Here is a 21,455-nt window from a genome sequence, read left to right on the forward strand (position 1 = left end):
TGTGTTTTCTTCTTTAATGTCAAGAATTATAGAGTAGACAGTTTTATAAAGATTTCTTATCATAGAAAGATTTTTTATACATCCTATCAGTACCGCAGCTCTGACTATTGGGCTGATGAGACTATCAAGAACTGACAGTCCACCAGCAGATGAACCGACCCAGTGCTTTAAAAATGAAAAAAAAATCGCTATGCACTTCATGTGTCCGGATTGCATTTTAGTAATTCCCTAAATCAGGAACACTCAAAACCAAATATTTGAAAAGCAAGAATGTACAATAGCGGAAAAATTTGAATTGCTATATGACCAAAAAGAACTAAAAGAATAGCCAAGGAAGTAAATAAGGCGCTTTAAATTATGTGTACTGGCATATTTTCTATGTTTATGCTTTCACATTTCCCCCTGCTGATACACATAATTAATATGGCTTCTACTAACGAAACCACACTTTTTAGAGCTAATGTGTTTAGAGACCTCTTATGTCAGTACACCTTTCCTATATTGCCTAAGTAAATTATGCAGTTTTTACTGGTATAAATTTCAATTATGGAGGTATGTCGGCAAAACTTCACTAAACAACGCAAACTGTAAAAAAATGAAGAAATCAAACGATTACGAATTTTTTGCCGCCATAATATTTTTGAAAAGAGCAGACTTTTGTTGTCTTGTTTACTTGTCGACCTTTAAAAGCTTAGGTGTTCTCATCCTTGTTCCATGGTCTATTTGATGGATAATCATACCACTTCCCATACTTCTAACATGTAATTTTAACATGTGCTAGATTAATCACGAAAGGAAAATATTTTTCAATCAATACCAATAATGCAGATGACATCTTAAAAAATGTTTACTTATATTATTAAATCTGCATTATAAAGATTTTTTTGCAAAAGACTTGATTTCAATTACTCAGTATGATTTTCTTGTTAGTGGGTTGATGCTTACAAGGATTAAAGCAAAGATACCTAATGGTAACGCTGAATTTCATCCCTGCGAAAAGTTTACATACGCCATCATGAGGTCGTTGACTTTTATAGATGATTTTCTATGATAACAGATGACCACGAATTTGATTTAATCGTAGTAACCACAGGCCCGTTCTCATTTTTCCTGATTGCGACACCACCGATGGAGACAAAATACCGGAATTGTACTTGCCATGAGCATCATGACCGGTGCCATTATTGGAACCGGATCTGGTAATTCTTCGGCAGCACTTACGATCACCCTTATCTTGATGGAGTTCGAGATACTCAATCTTTTGTTTGTTATTGAACTGTTTGTCTTTTCGTCATGTTTTGTCAGAGCTTTGTCATTTTCCAGTCGACTTGAATATTTAATGCCCCTTTGAGTATCTCATGTCTCTTATTTAATTTGTGATTAGTAAAAATTAATATCCACTAATTGAAAGAAAAAAAATATGGTACTAGATTCTGTTATTGGAAGCGTTTGAAGCAATTAATTTGACAGATAAACCTTTAAACAAAACGTTTCGATAGAGTGGAAAGTATCTATTTCGACAAAAATCTAATGAATACCAAAGATAACCAAATAAATTAGATACCGACTTTCATTTGATAGCACCAGTGCCCTGGTTTCAGAATCAGTTAGACATTGGAAGAGCAACCAATGTTTTTACACTCTATAACACAAATTTCGTATATCAGTCAAGAAAACAGTTTCAAGAAGAAATATTCTACAACTAGCTGCATTTTTTAAAGTTTAATTAATATGAAATAAAATAAATGTTTCTTATAGTTACAAAACATTTATAACATTTAACAAATATACAAAATAATTATCAGTATATTTACTTCATGTATGAAAATACAAAACTGAGTATAAATGTAAAACAATTAATTGTAGTTTTTTTTTCATTTATTTGAAAACTATTTATGAAATAGTCTTTTGTGATAGTTAAACATCAAATGGTAATATGTAGAAATGTACTATCATATTATTCATTTCTCTGTCCTGAGTTTTATTGTATTTATTTGTACTATATTACCGTCATGCAATGTTTTCATTTAAGCGGTTTATTTAACATTGTCATAAAACGCGCTGTTTGACTAGCCACAAAACCAGGTTCAACCCGCCATTTTTTTTGTCAAGTCCTGTACCTACTCAGGAATATGACAGTTGATATCTAAAAGTTTGTTTCAATGTATTTTGCATTGTCGTTTGATTTTTGTTGCACTTAAGTTTTTCTGTTGTTTCGTTGTTTTCCTATTATAGTTAATGTGTTTCCCTCCGTTTAAGTTTATAACCCGGATTTGTTTTTTTCCCAAATCGATTCATGACTTTTTAGCAGCGGTAAACTACAGTTGCCTTTATTTGGATGGTAAACATATTATTATATTTTACATTGCCATAAAAAGGGGAGGTTTGGCTAGAAAGAAAACTAGGTTCAACCTACCATTTTTTCTTAAAATGTCTTGTACCAAGTCAGGAAAATGGCCATTGTTATATTATAGTTCGTTTCTGTGTGTTACATTTGAGTGTTGTATTTCTCTTGTGTCAAAGTTCCCCTCTTATATTTGATGCGTTTCTCTCAGTTTTAGTTTGTAACTCGGATTTGTTTTTCTCTCAATCGATTTATGAATTTCAAACAGCGGTATACTACTGTTGTCTTTATTCATCATAAAATATCTATAGAAATAAAAAGTCGTTTTTAAATCACACGCACGATGTTTTATTTCGAAATTTACAAATCTTAGTTTCAATAGACTTTGTTCTTAAATCAAATGTATTAACATAAAGATATTGTTAGGGGAGGTAATTGATATACGAAAGGGGCAAAGGAATCAAAACATCGAAAGAATATTCGATCATGTAAAAGTCATTCTAAATTACAAAACTGATAATCTTAATTGCATTCTTCATGCCCATTGATATATATATACAAAATAACAGTGTTTCACAATTTCCATCAATGAACGGCTAGTGATCAAGGCCCGTATGCATAAACCTACTTAAGTTAAGATTTGTTCCGAACGGAAGGTATTTTCTGCATGTCCTACAATAAGTTTCTATTACAATTGGATATCTAAACTAAAGTGGTTTTATGCATACGGGTCCAGTTCCGTACCCTGTTAAAAATTCAACACGTTTGAATATCTTTATTAGTTTGAAATTTGTTTTTAATCTTATAATCGAATCATTATTTATGTTTATTCTTATTCACCCCTTTTAAAGGATGGTATCACAAATGAGGACGATTTATTTGGAATAATATCATACAGTGTTTATTAGTTTTGTAAAATAACAATTATAATGAAGAATAAAATGACACGTCTTATTAGGAATGTACATCAGTAAATAAAATAAAATAAATCACAAAACAAAACAGACTAATAACGTTAAGAGTAAGATCCTCATACTCACAAATCAGCCAATCAAGAACCTGGATTAGGTGTTTCAAGTGATCGTTGTATACTACAAGTATTGAGTCATGTTTATGAACAAAAGGCAACGAGTATTATGAAATTGCGGTATGGGTAGTATAAATGAACATGTTTTAATAAAATTAAATAAAACAAGAGCTGTGAAACGAATCATTACGTAAATAAACAAAGAAAATTGAATTTATTTTCGGATTAGTTAAGATTTTAATAAAAAATCGTATATTTGACGACTATGTTACAATATCAATAGAATTCAACATTAGAATTAATTAAAATTCAACTTGCCGTCTAGTTTGTGCGAAACATCTATACGATTCATGTAATAACAGAAGGATTTCTTCTATGGATCATCATCAACTTATAGTTCATTTAACAGAAGATATAACTTTCGATACTTTTATTTTGAACCTTTTAAAAGACTAAATAAACTCATTATAGATACCAGGAATAAATTTCATATATACGCCAGACGCGCGTTTCGTCTACAAAAGACTCATCAGTGACGCTCGAATCCCCAAAAGTTTAAAAAAAGAAAAAAAAGAAAAGCCAAATGAAGTGCGAAGTTGAAGAGCATTGAGATCCAAAATTCCTAAAAGTGTTGTCAAATACAGCTAAGGTAATCTATGCCTAATGCACCAATAGTAAACATAAAAGGAAGTTGAAAAGTGAAACAATGTAAAAATAAAAAAAGGTTAAATGATTAGAAAAAAAGTATTATACAAATGAAAATATTTAAAACTTATATGTAAATTCTGATGTATATATTGGAATTCTCATGTATAAAAATAAATTTGAAAGAAAAAAGATGGATTAAGTATCAATTACATGGACCATTCAGATTTGGAAATCTGAATACATTTTCCATTCTGGTTAGATATTAAAGTTTTAAACAATCTATACTAAACTAGAAGCTCCCGGTGTTTCAGATGTTTCTGTATCCACAGGGTAACCGTCATCACCAAACTTGGTTGGTTCCTGTAGGTCTACATCTTCGTCGTTACTTGACGATGATCTATTATCGTAGCTTGGACTTCTATATGGACGCCTTGAATTTGGCTGAAAGTCTCTTTTGCCGTTTCTATAACGATTGTTATCACTGCTGTCGGTACTGTAACGCCTTCCGTCATCTTTATATCTATAATCAATATTGTAATCATCATCCTGCTCTCTTTTATAATCACTATCATATCGTTTATCATAATCATCATATCTTTCATCATCTCGTCGTCTAAGAAAGTCATCGTCGGCTTTCCACTCTTCGTCGTCATAGGAACCTCTACTGTATTCATCATCGTCCCGATAACCTCTGTCGTCACCATGGTAATCTCTGTCTCTGTAATTATAATTGTCGTATCCTTTGTTCAATGAACCGAAACACTTATGGACAATGTCCTGAGTACTGTAAAACAATGATGAGTCTTAGCTCATAAATATTTAGATGCATATTAAATTAAAAGGAGAAAGGTGCAAACATATGTGATGTGTCTAGCATATAACACAATAAAGTGCAATTTAAGAATGAATTTGAGCTATCATTACGAGATTATAAAAAACCAAAGCTAAAACGACTGAGCAACCAAAACCACAGGGCGTGATTTCAGGTGATCTGGTTTAAAAATAATTTAAATTCTAAATCAGAAGCAGAAAAAAAATCCTTAATATCATAATAGAATATTTTTGTTTAGATTCGGATTTTTCTTCATATCTGAAACTGATCTTTCCATAGTTAAATGGTTAAATTTAGTATGAACAGCAAGATAGACGAAATATGCAATACTCTTCAAATATATTATACATCAATTGAGTGTTCATCATGTTCATTGTGCTTATTCGTTTTATCATTTTTCGTTTCGATTAAAGAGGCAAATTTCATTTTTGAATCATGTGTGTGTGCATTTTTTCAAAGCTATAATTATGTCGAGGAGTAAGTATTCTGTGAGTATTCTAAACTAGATTTTATTACATCAAGTTCTTTCATGAAAAAAGTAAAATCACAAAAATACTGAACCCCGACGAAAATTCAAAACGGAAAGTCCCTAATCAAATAGAAAAATCAAAGGACAAAACACATCAAACGAATAGACACCTGACTTGGTACAGGCATTTTCAAATGTAGGAAATAGTGGATTGAACCTGGTTTTATAGCACTAAACCTCTCACTTTTATGACAGTGTCATCAAATTCCGTTATTTTTACAACGATGCGTGAACAAAACAGACATAAACGGCAAAATAGTCAAAAAATGGTTATAGCAGTCATCACTGTATTAAAATCTCAAGACAATCAAACATATACAAAAAACACAAAAAGCATCCATCAAATTAAAAAAACACATTCTTTGTTTCGCGAATAGATTGCATAAGATGTATTTGACAAAATCTCTAGGAATTTGTGGTCCTAAATGCCCTTTTTTCGTACTTAAGTTTGACCTTTTGATTGTTTTTATTCGAGTGCATTTGGGAGTCTTTAATAGACGAAACGCCCGTCTGCAAAAAATAAAATGAGATTAGTACCTTTGATAATTATCTTTTTGCAACAGGTAAATAATTCGTCACCTGAATTATATATAATATATATTAAAACAACTCTAATACAACATAACGTAAATAAAAGAGCACCGATTTGAGACTAACATACCTTCTATCATCTTCATAATCATCTCTTCTTCGAGGTGGAGATACAAAGACATAGTAATTAATGTTTCATTTGTTTCTTGTCTATTTCAAGTAACATTCCTCATATAATTTTTATTATTGCTTTTAATAATTGTTTGACCTAAATCTCTGACGTCATTTTAAAGTGCTTGACATGATTTTGTAAGATTTTAAAACTAAAATAGTAAGCTGTGTCATATATTTACCTCGTTTACTCCCTTCTTTCAGTTGGGTTATATTAGAACAATAAAAGTGTAATAAGACTGAGTACTGATATTTTCTGTTAAAAACACAAGGTAAAGTATACCTTCTGACTTGCATCTCTAACGTTAAACAAATTTATGAAGAATGCTCTATTTGCTGTATTTGGCAAAACTTTAAGAAATTTCGGTCCTCAATGCTTTTCAACTTCGTTACTTTATTTGGCCTTTTAAACTTTTTTGGTTTCGAGCGTCACTGATGAGTCTATTGTAGACGAAACGCGCGTCTTGCGTAAATGCCAAATTTAATCCTGGTGTAATATATGATGAGTTTATTTAATAGTGTAGAAATTATGTGCAGTGTTCTTTGATATTGTTTCTCGATCTACTACTTCTGATTTACGTAATTTATGCATCCCGCCAATGTGGTGTTGTGTTGTAGTGTTATTTTGTATTCTTGTCTTTCCTTTTTGCTTATGTTCTTTTGTCTACATGCAATATGTTTGTCTTTGTTGACATCATTGTTTGTTTCGACAGTGGTTAAGATTATAACACAATGTTGACTGCTGTATACCTAATTATGATATTATTACCTATTATGTCTGTTTATTGTGTTCACACATTGTTTTCAATATTATATTGAATTGTATGCAACTATCATATGAGAGATTTAGCAATAGAACCAGGTTTAATCTATTTATCTATCCACATACGGTAATTCCTCACCAGTTTATAAATACGACAGTTGTTTTTCATTCGTTTCATGTGTATGAGCTTTTCATTTTGCCATTTGAAATTTCCTTGGAGAATGGTATTTTTGTTAATTTACTTTTAAACGTATTCGGGATCCATTTTCATGTTCTTAATAAATCAAGAAATACAACTGCTTCATATGTTCTCTTATATCTTTAATGTCTAAACTTCGTGAATTGTAAGGTTTCTGGTTTTGTTACTGCCTGGAGTATTTGCTCCGATATAAAAAGTATGAATGTATTATCACTAGGGTAAAAACCCACACATTATAAATACCTGTGTACGGTCTTTCTTTTGTAGGTTCAGGACGTCTTTTGTACAACCGGTAGATAAGTGCAGCTAGTGCAATAATAATCAACACTGATATTACTAATCCACCAATTGAAACCAGTTTAAGTTTGCTCCCAAGCTAAATGCTGCTGGTTTAAAACAATATTATAGAAATAGTCATAACGGCATTCTAAAGCGATTAAGTTTACTTTTGTAAATGATAATGGACATCAGCTCCAATGTTTTACTAGTCCCCTGTTTTTACATTTGTTTTAAACAGACATCATGTCTCTTAGTCTTGCTTCCTAGATTCCATTGCTTTAAATCTTAAGCTTAATTGATATAATAAGATCTTCGAATAGTGTCTAAATCGGTCTTGATATTGATTATGTTTTTGCATATTTCTATACAGTTATGAATCCTGTCGGTACTAATATGTAGGCATTGCACGCGGTCATGGTTTTCTAAGATTATTTGTGTCGTCACTAAATAAACTGTTGGATATGTAATGTCTGGTATGTAAAGCTTGGTAACATGATTTATTTATCTGTCAAAATTGTTTTTGAACTTCTCAGCTCAGTAACTGGGAGAATTTTTAAATAGACATATTTGTGTGTTTCTTCAATCTATTAGTGATAAAAGAATTGTTCATTAGTTTTTAAAACGAGATGCTAAAAGCATTACATAGTGATAAATAAAAATTTTAAAAAACATTTAAAATTAAATCTTCAGGTAAGTGATTTACAATGGAATAAACAAAATAAATGTCACATTAACTCAATATCATGAAAAAAACGCGATATTTATTGTTCTACAAAGTACATATGCTCTAAATTCAAGTACATTATACATACGTATTCCTTTAGTTTTGATTATATCTATGTCGCTTGAAGCTGTATTCACACCGTTAGTGACAGACAGTCGTACTTCGCAAGATGTCCCTGACTGAAGATTAGCTATACCTATCCAGTTCTTAGATATTTCCTGTTGTGACTGTTGCCAATCAGAAACACCTATAATAAAACCATCCAAATGTATTTTTCACTATTGGCATTACAGTCACACAATGTCTATATTTTTATTATCAAAAGTGTTTATTGTAAAGGGAACAAGGACTAAAAGTGAAATAAAGTATAACACATATATGAATATAACATAATACATTTTCAATAAATATTTCAGTTTTTGAGAATGTATATCGTACTGCCACTATTAGAAGTGAAGGGCTAAACCTTACTATATTATGTTTAAAGTCTTTGATGAAATGAGGTAAGGGTAAACATAACAGTGTTTTGGAATTTGTTAGTTGATTTTATTTATTCTTCTTAATGTTTGTATATCTTCAAATGGAACTTTGGAACAAAAAACAAAATAATCTTCTAAATCTGTAAAAATCAGACCGTTGATTTCTTACATTAGTAAAAATAAAATAATCATACCTTCTTTGCGATAATCAACAAAAGCCACAGTTCCATATTTCCTGGTTAACATAGTCGTCCAGGTAACATTAAAGAATGTTGAATTGACATTGATGATAGAAAACACAGGTACAACTAAAGATAAAAACAATCACGTATCAACAGAGAGCCCTTTATTCTTATACGGTGTCTTTCTTACGAGGAATTTCCTTGTCATTCTGTGCTGTAGCTAACCTGTTTTGTGCATGAAACCATCATAATATTTGGATACTTGTATACATATAACAATCATGTTGTAGAAAATATAACTACAAATTCTTTCAAAATAATTACTTTTAGTATGACTTTTTTTTTAATATAAATTAATTGGTTTTAGATGTATTGTCTTGATGCGCTTTTCATAATTCATTTTCATCAGTTACATTCAAAAGCAAAACCTAAATGACAGGGTTAACCAATACTTGATGAACTATACGACAAAACAGGAACATAAAAACAACAGCCAATATAAAAAAGAAGATGTGGTATGATTGCCAATGAGACATCTGTCCACAAGAGACCAAAATGACACAGACATTAACATTTATAGCTCACCGTACGGCCTTCAACAATGAGCAAATCCCATATCACATCGTCAGCTATAAAAGGCCCCGATAAGGCAATGTAAAACAATTCAAACGAGAAAACTAACGGCCTTATTTATATAATAAAAAATGAACCTATCTTAGTTCAACTGCGCTTGACATTTTAGTTCTTTTTACATAATTTATACATTATCAACATAAATAACATTGATAAAGATCTAATTGAAATAAAAATTTGAAGATTTATTTCGTATTTGAAGTTTGAGCCTTTGGAGATTTAAACATTAAATATTCTTTTTGAGTAAATATGATGATAATTCATAATCCATAGCAAGGCTTTAAATATACATGTAATAGTTTACAAGAAAACAGTAAGAAACTTTGTGATATCAATTGCTGCAAAAATTCAAAATTTCACAATGTGATACCCGTGCCATTGTAATTCTTAAGTCTTTATATCACATACATACGTTTCTAAACAGTGAGTTTAAAATTCAAAAAACAATCACTCAAACAGAGTTTTCAAACATGAGATTAAAACATATGCGTATCTTACTCATGCTAGCAGTAACAGCTGTTGTTAACTCAATAAATGAAGCTTCACCACGGCCATTTTCAGTTCTTCCCCACACATGAATCCTGTATTTCTGGTTAGCAGTCTGACCATTTAGAACTGTAGTGTTACGACGAGGGTCAACTATCTGTGGATCCATTTCCTGCATTTTGCCAAGATCCAATCCTTTCACTTTAGAAAATAATGTCGTCATGAACATTTTATAAAATGCATAAACTTGTACAATGCCACCAAATTAATAAATAGTATCGACATTATGTAGGATTAACATTTTCATTACCGTATGAAGCAAAACATAATTAGTTATATCTTAATGAATAAAAAACATAATCACTGTTAGTCCAATAATATCAAAACGTACATATGTTACAGTGAATTTGTATAATCAGTGATTATGTAGAATCCCTGAAAATTTCAGGGATTATGTAGAATCACTGGCCAGTTTAGGGATTATATATAATCACTAAAATTTTCAGGGATTATGTATAATCACTAGAAAAAACGTCAGGGATTATACATAATAACTGAAATGAAGAAATAGTTTTATTTATAAAGAAAATGAATAAAAGTCAAATAATGTATGCTATAAAATCTTATTAAAACAGCATTACACTGTATAAACATAAATTGTAAAATGTTAAGCACAAAATATCAAAATTATAACTTTATTGATTGTTTAAATGTTAGGCACAATATATATATCAAAATGTTAAACACAATATATTAAAATAATATGCTTTACATCTGTATTTATCACAATATCCATATTTTAGAAAACATTTACCTTCACATATCGAATCAGATTTTATGACCCGCCTAAGAGAAATAAAGTGTTCAGTAAAAACATCTGTAGGTACCCCAAAATAAGAGAATAAGCAACCTCGAACTGGTTCTTGCAAGACCCCATGTTTTTTTGGCCAGGCAATGTCCTTATTCCGACTTTTGGTGAACAATTACAATTATGTTTTTTTGGGATTTCGTTTCCTTTTTTACCATGTGGAATTGCTATGAGAATATTACACCAAATTCCAGCTTCCTCTACAATTTTGTTCTAATTGTCAATCCTTAGTTTTTCTATACATTTAGATGCGTAAGTTCTCTCTGTTTGAATTTCTTGTTCATTTGAGGAGAAAAAAACAAAAAAACACCAAAATACAGGTGTTCCATGATCTTCTTTACCATTTGTTTTACATGTACCACAAAAAACATGCTCTGTAGATTTACAAATAGAACATGAATATCCATTTGACGCTGGCTTTTAAAAACAAACAATATATGTTAAGTTATTGCTATAAAGGGAATCTTGATATTATTAATTTTGAAGTCTTCAACTTTATCTCGAAACCCTGTATGGTTATATCTTTAAGACCATCCTCTGTGTTTAAAAGCAAAATTATTTCATCAGGCAAGGAATATGAAAGTTAAAAAAAATTCGTAAGGGTTCCACGGAACCCAGTGTCTCGCCTACTTTTGCTGTTAATTGCAGACTCAACAAAAATGAGGAAAAACATCAATAAAAATTCCCTTTCGATACTGTCTTTTGATTGAAAGAAGCTTCCAAGTTTGGTAAAAAATCCAGGATAGTTTATGAGAATCTAATAAATGTTTTATAAACTTTAACTGCAGACTGTATGTAATGTTAACTGGAAGAAAAACTAAGTCCATTTATAAGTAAAATACAGAAAAAGTGATTTTTTTTTTACAAAATTTACTTCTGAATAATATCTTATGAACAGAAACAAGCTTTTGTCTAAGTTTGGTAGAAATCCAGGATAGTTTAAAAACATTATAAAAATTTTAAAAACTTAAACCACAGAGTGAATGTTTGTTTCTGGCAAAAAAACTAAGTCCATTTAAAAGTAAAACACGGAAAAGTGGAAATTTATTTTTACAAAATTTTCTGTTTGATACTATCTTATGATCATAAACAAGCTTCTGTCCAAGTTTGGTACAAATCAAGGATAGTTTATGAAAGTTATTAAAATTTTAAAAACTTTAACCACAGAGTGAATGTAATGTTTCCTCGCAGAAAAACTAAGTCCATTTATAAGTAAAATACGGAAAAGTGGAAATTTATTTTTACAAAATTATCTTCTTGATACTATCTTATGATCATAAACAAGCTTCTGTCCAAGTTTGGTACAAATCAAGGATAGTTTATGAAAGTTATTAAAATTTTAAAAACTTTAACCACAGAGTGAATGTAATGTTTCCTCGCAGAAAAACTAAGTCCATTTATAAGTAAAATACGGAAAAAATGGAATTTTATTTTTACAAAATTTACTTCTGGATACTTTCTTATGATCATAAACAAGCTTCTGTCCAAGTTTGGTAGAAATTCAGTATAGTTTAAGAAAGTTATTAAAATTTCAAAAACTTTAACCACAGAGTGAATATTTGCGGACGCCGCCGCCCCCGACGGAATGTAGGATCGCTTAGTCTCGCTTTTTCGACTAAAGTCGAAGGCTCGACAAAAATGATAATTTTATACTTTATAGATATAGGAAGATGTGGTGTTAGTGCCAATGAGACAACTCTAAATCCAAATAACAATTTATAAAAGTAAACCATTATAGGTCAATGTACGGCCTTCAAAACGGAGCCTTGGCTCACAGCGAACAACAAGCTATAAAGGGCTCCAAAATTACTAGACGTGTAAAACCATTCAAACGGGAAAACCAACGGTCTAATCTACATTTTATATTAAAAAAAAACGAGAAACATGTATAAATTACATAAACAAATGACAACTACTGTACATCAGATTCCTGACTTAGGACAGGTACAAACATTTGCAGCGGGATTAAACGTTTTAATGGTACCAAACCTTCTCCCCTTTTCTGAAACAATAGTATAACATCACAACATAGAAAAACACACGATTAAATATCAATTGGAAGGCTTAACTCAATAAAATAAATGGAAAATTAACACACTATCAACGAATTGATTTGTTCTGTCTATATATTTTTTATTTTATCAAACAACGAATCCTTAAATTATTCATAATCCCTGAAATTATATTAGGGAATTTGTAGAATAATTAATCAAATGTTCAGTGATTATGTAAAATCACTGGTCATTTTCAGGGATTATATATAATTACTAATGATTTTAGTGATTCTACATATTCCCTGAAAAATCAGGGATTCTACATAATCCCTGATTATACAAATTCACTGTAACACATACATGTTCTCGATCCGAAAATACACAATACACCTTCATTCATCTCATCTTTCCGCCGCTGAACTATTAAGAGTTTCTTGCGCCGCTCAAATAAGACTTTATCTAGATTCTAACTTTGTGCAATGTATTTTTGAATTTATTAAAGATTGTCTATTTGACAGTTGAAATGACATAACTAGATGATTTACCTGTCTGAAAGGTTACATCATATCCCTGTAAATATGACTTGGTTATATCATTTACTGGTGACTTCAATAGCTCAGGTTTGTTCCAAGTCAGCTCTTTAAAGTTACTACCGACAACTAAGGCACGCAAGTTTTCTACAGGTCCCGTGACTACAAAATCACAAAAAAATGACTTAAATATTCTCTGTCCTTTCGAGTGTTAAGGTTTCAATCTGTCTATTAAAAATTATATTTCATGGACAAGAAGAAACCTTTCATTTAATTGAGTTGACATACAGAGAAAAATAATTTATAAACATTTTATAAAGGTATTGCAAAAACAACTTATGTTTTTTTGTATTTAAGTTTTTTGTTATCCTCCCAAAATGTGTTATGTTTTGTCTAGTTAGTTTGCATTTTTGTTTTTTTAAATAAATTATATGTTTGCATACATATACATGCGTTGTAATTTCAAAATACAGATACCAAAGTTACTGAACTCATAATCCGATGACAACCTGACATAGCAATGGCAAAAACATGGAATACGACCAAGAGGCAGGTAACATTAACAAAACACAACATAGAAAACTTTAGCAAACCCATCAAACAGAGTTGATTTCTTGTGATTTAATTTTCAACCAACTCGTGATGGTGTCCGTATAATATTTTGAGCTATGTTTTCAACTACAACGCTGTCAACCCTTGTTTCGAAAGCTTCGTTGTTAGAAGTAGCACACTTCAACGGAAATCTTAAGAAATGGCAGCCCTGAAATATATCAACTGAGAGATATGTACTCCTTATGCAGGAGCTACTGAAATTATACTTAATACAGAGATTAGGTGCGAACAACATAGTCACAAAACTTACTTACTGAGAGGACAAAAAAAGTCATTATCTATACAGTGACGATACGGTTTAAGAATAAGGATAGTTTCCTTTGTTCTTCCTAAGAAATTTATACATGTGCAACAACACCTTCAGTTATCTCCTCCAGTAGCGACAAGAGAACTTTAATTCTTTGTTACTTTTCTATTCGGTGACAAATAAACTCATCATAGATACCTAGAATCAAATTAAATACTTACGCCAGACGCGCGTTTTGTCTACAAAAGACTCATCAGTGACGTTCGAATCAAAAATATTATGAAAGGCCAAATAAAGTACGAAGTTGAAGAGCATTGACGACTAAAAATTACTAAAAGTTTTGCCAAATACAGCTAAGGTAATCTATTCCTGCGGTAGAAAAGCCTTAGTTTTTCGAAAATTCAAAGTTTTGTAAAAGACACAATATAACATAATGCTGACTAAATATTGTTACCTCCTCTTGCAGTGACAAATGACACAATAGCACTTGGTCCGCTGACATAATGTGTATTCATCACACAAATCTGTGCCTCCATATAAGTGTATGGTAGTAAATCTTTCACGGTGTACAAATTCAACGGAAAACTTTTTTCGACCCTTTTTAGAAGTCAACCAGATGTGACGTACTATGATTTGATGGTATTACGTATTAAACCTTAGGTAGCAATAAACAGTTAGGAAAAAATATTAAAATTTGCCCTTATAAATTTTACCATCCCCTTTTCATTGCTTTCTTGCAATATCAAGCTTACTGTTTGTGTCATATATGGGCATATGTATGTAATCAGAATCTTCCATAGATTTTATATCCACTATATATAATATGGTAAAATATAATTTCTTTTGGGTGTATCCATGGCAACAATCTGCATTTATTTGTTATAAAATATTGCAAAAAGGGGGGAAAAGATGTCACATATTTCCCCAAAATTTGGCTAAAAGTAGAATTTCAATCGCTTGAAGTAATATCTTTTCTGAAACTGTGTACATATATCATTCAGCAAATCCAAGGAAAATCATATGTCTTTCGTCTCATTTTTTTGTAAAATTGCGTCAAAAACTTCGTGTAGAAAAAAAGTGTTTGTAAACATTACATTAATTTCTGCACCGATGGCCGGTCTAGCTATGAAAATACGGATTGTCAAACAGAAAACAGCCCATAAAACATGTAAAAAATAATCTTGATGCACTTATAAACCACCTTTGAAGGCTAAATTAGCACTCAGCTGTCTAAAAATGAATTTTATTACACAATAACTTTCCTATTTGAAAAATCCACCAAAACGCGAAACTAAACTCCTAACTGTGTATTGCTACCTTACATCATTGGCTTCCAGTATTTATCCCGAATGCGGTAAAAATAATATTGAGTAAGACATCAAAGATACCATACTTAGAATACAGAATATCAAACGTGTTTCCTGAGCATAACACTTAAACAAGATCTTCTAAAGTATTTGGACAAATCAAGTCACACGTTAACAATCATTAAACACTGATCATTCCAAACAAATTGTTTAGTTAACTAGTAAATGAACAGATTTACTTCAGTAATATTCCTCAAACTCATTCTTTTCTTTGAAATATAAACTACTTATTAAGAAGGGATATAGTTACGATACTGTTGTCAAGTCATTAAAGATTGCATATTTTGGCGTTAATATTGATTCACTTATAGGGTCTTTGCATCGGAACTAAACACATTTATTAAAAAAACCAGTTGTTGGCATGACACGGGTTATGTTCTTCTCATATATGTTATGATGGTATGATACTAAACCCCTAACGGGAAGGATTGTGTCTGATGTTCATATGATGAAATCATAATCTTTCAGTCAGTTTAATTGAAGTCTGGATCTGGCATGTCAGTTAACTGCTAGTTAAGTCTGTTGTTATTTATGTATTATTGTCATTTTGTTTATTTTCTTTTGTTACATCTTCTGACATCAGACTCAGACTTCTCTTGAACTGAATTTTAATGTGCGTATTGTTATGCGTTTACTTTTCTACATTGGCTAGAGGTATAGGGGAGGGTTGAGATCTCACAATATTATTTTTGGGTGAATTCAAAAATTCCCCCCCAAAAAGGAGTATTTTTAAAACATGTGAACTTAGTTGAGGATTCTTTACATATTTTGTATAAAGTGTGATTCATTTTGCTTTTATTACGGTTTGAATGGAATTCTTATTTTATAAAAATGTTAAACAAAAAAACAATATTCTTCAGATGTTTTTGCCTTCAATCAAAACCAAAGATAAAATAAATTGTTAAAAAATGAATATAAAATTTTATAAATGATGTAAAAACATATAAAATCCATGGAACTTCCTTGATATGTTCAATAACACTTAAATAAGCTCCATTATCTAGATATAGTCGAATAAAACTTTATATATTTACAATGTGCTAAGTCCTATTCATTCTACCTCTATGATATGAAAAGTGTACAGTTCGGTCAGGTTTTGTTTAAATGTTTTAAAGCTGTTGAGAAAAAAATATGACAAGTATTTGTGGTCACAATCAAAATTTCAAACATTTTATTTTATAATCAATCTGTTTCTTTAAAGGAAATGTGTTTTACTTGAACATAAATAACAACTGTTAGTCTAATTGTCTACTATATACAACAGGCTATTATTTGAACTTGGAATTATTTTTAATTATGGAATTCGCATAATTTCTTGTGTTTGCAAGTTTTTAATAAATTCCATGTTTATTCTGTACTTTAATGTTCTGTGCTGCTCACAACCCTTTCTATTACAAAGAAGATAGTACATTTTCAATAGAATGCATTGTGCTGCGCACAACACTATCCATACAAAATACATTTTATGAAAGGGTTATGAATTGCTCAAAACATGATACAATGTAATACAAAATAATCATGGAATTTATCATAAATTTCAAGCACAAGAAATAATGCAAATTTTATCATTAAAAATAATTCCAAGTTCAAATAATAGCCTGTTATACATTAATATATGTTAATACATTAGAAGCTGTCTTGATAAAAAAAATACCTCCAATACCTATGAGATTCAAACTTAATGAATTTCTTGACATATACAAAAATGTAAATTGATGTTATACAAAATCTCATAGTTATAAAAAAAATCAATTAAAAAGTAAGTACAATATCATAAAATGTTTTACTATATACTCAGTATTTTCAAATAGATTCAAAATATATATTCTCAGAAATAAATTTCAATAATCTCAGATACCAATGATATCTTAATCAAAATGGGGTACCGTAATGTATTTCATAATCTCAAAGATACTAATTATGAGTAACTTGATAGGAATTTAGTAGGATATTCCATAATCTCAAAGATACCAATGAAAATCTTAATTGGAATTAGGTAAAATATTTTGTAATCTCAGATACCAATGCATATCTTATGCGTATTTTAATTAGAATTTTGTAAAATATTCAATAATCTCAAAAATACCAATGAATATCTGAATTGGAATTTGGTAAAATATTCAATTATCTCAAAAATACCAATGAATATCTGAATTGGAATTGGGTAAAATGTACCATAATCTAAATGATACTAATGAATATTTTAATTGGAATTGTCAAAATAATTCATAATCTCAAAAACACTTGGAAAAAGAAGAGTATTTCAAAGAATAATTATGCTTACAATTTGAAGAGTATCAATTACAGGAAAGAAACACTGATATTCAGTATGAAATAAATCAAGTAAAATAAATGCCTTATAATCATAATAATGTTGAAAATTAGGAGACTTCAAGCTGATTCTTGTGATAATTTCATCTAAAAATTCCACAACCAATTAAGAAGGATATCTTGTCCTTCAAACTTTCAAAATTAAATTCAAATAAATAAAAGTAAATGAGAGACACCTGTATAATTTACATTTACAACCATTTAAGTGATAAGATCTATTTCCAAAATATGTAAAAAGCAAAAACAAAACAAAGTTATTATATGGCACATAAAATGTAAAAACCTCAAAATTATCACTAAACTTGTAATACACTATACATGTACAGAAGAATGAAGAGAAACATGCTTCTTTTTTTCATCCAGGCCTTTCAGTGTCTTTCATGACAATAACAAAAATATACAACTGGAAAGGCAGAAGCAACATATACTGTAGTCCTGCAATTTTTCTAGAACGTTTTTTTGTTTTTCTCGGATGTATATAAAACAACTTAGTATGAAGGTTCCAAATAATATTTGCATAGCTTTCATCATTAAAAATCGACTTCCCAAGTGTATTTCCCTTGATATAGAGAATGTTCTGTAACCTTATCGGTGGTCAGTTTTCTATTGTATTTTCCAATATGTTGTTGCTAAAAATCCCTAATAATATTAATTTTTCTTTTGCACTGCAAATTAAGACTTTTAACAATTCATTAAAAGTTTGAAATATTATGATTATAAAATATGTAAAAATAAATGCTTTTGCATTCAGATACTGCCTTCCTTTTTTGGGTAGTACATGTTTTCATCTATGAGTGAAATATGAACTCGTGCTTTGTTTGTACAAATTATGGAAGCCATTTTATGTCACTTGATCAGCACTTAAAATATAAATCTCATTTGCAACAATCAAAACAAGATGATTTGCTAAAAGATGTAGTACCGTAATTCAAAAGTGGCACACACGAAATACAAAATTAACTAATTATATACAATTAATGACATAATCAAATTTGATCAAAGTTTATATCAACAAGAAATGGAAGGAAAATATAAACAAAAAAAATTCTTATAACCACCTATATGGACTATGCATAATGGTTTGAATATAGTTTCTTAGTGAGAAAAGTTTTCAGGTTTATACAAAACTAGATGTCCCAGGAGTTTTTGGGGTTTGTGGCGTAGTATCGATGGGGTAACCATCAGCGTCAAATTTATTTGGTTTTCTGATATCTACCTCTTCCCCGTAACTTGGTGGTCTGTTGTCGTAGCTTGGTGTCCTGTCGTAATCGGGTCGTCTTGAGTAAGGCTCATAATCTTTATCATCATCTTCATAGCGGTCCTTATCACTGTGGTCGCTGTACCGTCTCTTCTCATCCTCATAGTCATCACCATAACGTCTGTCTCTATCATCATATCTCCCTCTGTCATCATAATCATCATCCCTCCTCCTGTCATAATCATCGTCTCTCCTATCATAATCATCATCACAGCGATCGTAATCATCATCACGACGATCATAATCATCATTATCATAACGTTTATCATAACTATCGTTATATCCTCTCCTATCATAATCATCATATCTGTCCCCTTCATATCCCTTCTTGTCGTAATCATCGTCCCTTCGTCGATCGTAGTCGTCATCTCTGTTGAAACCACCATCATCATCATGGTATTCTCTGTCACTGTAATTATAATTGTCGTATCCTCTGTTCAAAGAACCTGAACTCTTATGGACAATGTCCTGAGTACTATAAAATAACACATAATGAATCTTAGCTTAGAGATGATTAGTTAGTAAAGCAAGAGGAAGAAATGTGCAAACATGCTGTATGTTGTGTACAAACAACACAAGGCAATTGTAATGTTATTTTCTTTTATGTTTCTTCATACTTTTAGAGAGAAGACTTTTCAATTTTGTAAAAGTAATACAATAATCCAATACATTAAAAGAACATTAAATTAGAGATTCCTTAGATTTGAAGGGTTCTGCTACAAGTGGTTTTCTGCTTTATAAGATTGTTTTGCAATTCCCCTTGATGTATGTTGAGATTCCTAATCATATTTCACAATTCACAATAATATAAGAATGATATAAAAGTAAAAGGCTTAACGAATCGATTATTTCTACCTTAAAACATGGCCTAGAAATTCGCCTAATTCATATAATTTTTTTCAATATTTGTTTGCAGTTTTAAATACTTTTCTGTAAAAAACATAATTTAAAGTACAGTCAAACAAATAAAATTTGATTTCAATGAATATAATTGACTAAAGCTCATCAGATAAATAGGCTCTTAAACCAATGTTAGTGAGCTTTTTTCTAATGTTAAAATGTGTAAATCTACCAATGATATATGTGTTTCAGTTAGTTCTACTTTTGTTTGTTCTTGTTTGGCAATTCTGGGAAAAAAGCATCAAATTCCCTTTCCAACACATTAAAATGAGTTTCATCTAACACAATTCATAAACTAAACAAATAATCTGCATGCATTCAAACATTTAACATGTACGTGCAAGTCAATGTATTTATACATTTTTAACATGCAGAATTCCCTTAAACATTTTTGGTATAAAATAACATTACAACTGCCTAGAGGGATTCTATATAAAGCATTAGTAGAGCAATAGCCTGCACAGAAACACAAAAACACAATTACACACATGTAGGGTGGTTAAACACCATGCAAGCAAAGACTGTTGTAATATATGCTGAATGAATATTTGAAAACCTATTATAGGAGTATGAAACTTAATTTGAATACATTTTCAAGGATTAATTTGAACCTTTTTCTCTTATTAAGAAAACAGAGCAATTCTATGAAAAAAGGTTTTTATTCATTCAGCCTCTCATGTTCGTAAAAGAGATATGAACATGATGAATAGATAAAGATACACAGAATGACAGAAAAAAAATGAAGGACAAATACAAAATGTGAATTGTGAAACAAAAAATGTTGTCAATTATTTCAAACAGTCTCAAAGTTCACTGAAAAGTAAACTTGTAAACAATTTGCTTAATTATTTGAACATATTTAAGGATAGTAAATATGTGCATAATAATTGAACCAACAAAATAAAAGAAATACTTTTGCATCTGTTCATGCTATGCTTTAAAAAGAACTGAAACATTGTTCATCCTTTACATTTTTTAATTTAATTTTTAAATCTTTTAAAATTATTTCAAAGGCTTTGTCCTCGTTAGATACCAATTTGTTCCAGTAAATCAGTTTAAACTGCAATTTGGTAAAACATATTAGTAAAATGGTTTTGTGAAAGGACAAAGCCTGTTTAATTTGCACAGTATGAAAAATAGAATCAAATATTTTCTTATTTGTGATTTTTGCTCTTCATAGATCTTCATATGTCTGTTTCACAAAAAGTTATGATAATAAAGACAAAAAGCCAGTTCCAATATTTCTGAAGATATACTGGATTTTAAAGCTGTAGCAGATATATGATGTAGTGCAAAATTGAAACACAAACATGAGAAACAAGACAGTTGTGCTTTTTTATGATTAAGAGTGATAAAGATGAAAATATGGTCCATTTTGTCACAAAACTTAATAATTCACATTATCAGAAAGTTAGATCATTTCAAATTTTCTTCTTAAATAGAGATTTTTATTTTTTTATTTTTGGCTATTGTTTTTTTGAAAATTAAATTTTGTTATTGTGTTATTCATTACATTTAGCA

The 21,455-nt window shown here is 30.2% G+C and overlaps 2 protein-coding genes across 2 annotated transcripts in view; both read right to left on the minus strand.

Annotated features, from left to right (window-relative positions):
• Positions 1-7,932: 7,932 nt before the first annotated feature.
• LOC139510716 (uncharacterized) lies at positions 7,933-10,050 on the minus strand. The gene is made up of 4 exons (XM_071297272.1): positions 9,840-10,050; positions 8,721-8,834; positions 8,136-8,294; positions 7,933-7,952 (listed from the first exon to the last, which is right to left on the minus strand). Exons 1-4 carry the CDS (start codon positions 10,048-10,050, stop codon positions 7,933-7,935), a joined length of 504 nt encoding a protein of 167 aa, XP_071153373.1.
• Positions 10,051-18,720: 8,670 nt separating this feature from the next.
• Positions 18,721-21,455, minus strand: part of LOC139529284 (neuroglian-like) — a 68,918-nt gene continuing 66,183 nt past the window's right edge. Inside the window, exon 23 of the mRNA XM_071325475.1 lies at positions 18,721-19,509. Within this exon, the coding sequence (XP_071181576.1) occupies positions 18,894-19,509 (616 nt within the window). The 3' untranslated portion in view covers positions 18,721-18,893. The remainder of the gene's footprint in view (positions 19,510-21,455) is intronic.

Source organism: Mytilus edulis, chromosome 1 (genome assembly GCF_963676685.1).
Source record: "Mytilus edulis chromosome 1, xbMytEdul2.2, whole genome shotgun sequence".
Lineage (NCBI taxonomy): Eukaryota > Metazoa > Mollusca > Bivalvia > Mytilida > Mytilidae > Mytilus > Mytilus edulis.

Coding starts and splice junctions, on each gene's coding strand:
- LOC139510716 (XM_071297272.1), bottom strand. CDS start 10,050: ATGACGACATTATTTTCTAAAGTGAAAGGATTGGATCTTGGCAAAATG. Junction 8,835..9,839: donor AGCTGTTACTGCTAGCATGA/GTAAGATACGCA, acceptor TTTTATCTTTAG/TTGTACCTGTGTTTTCTATC. Junction 7,953..8,135: donor AATCAAAACTAAAGGAATAC/GTATGTATAATG, acceptor TAATGCTTTTAG/CATCTCGTTTTAAAAACTAA.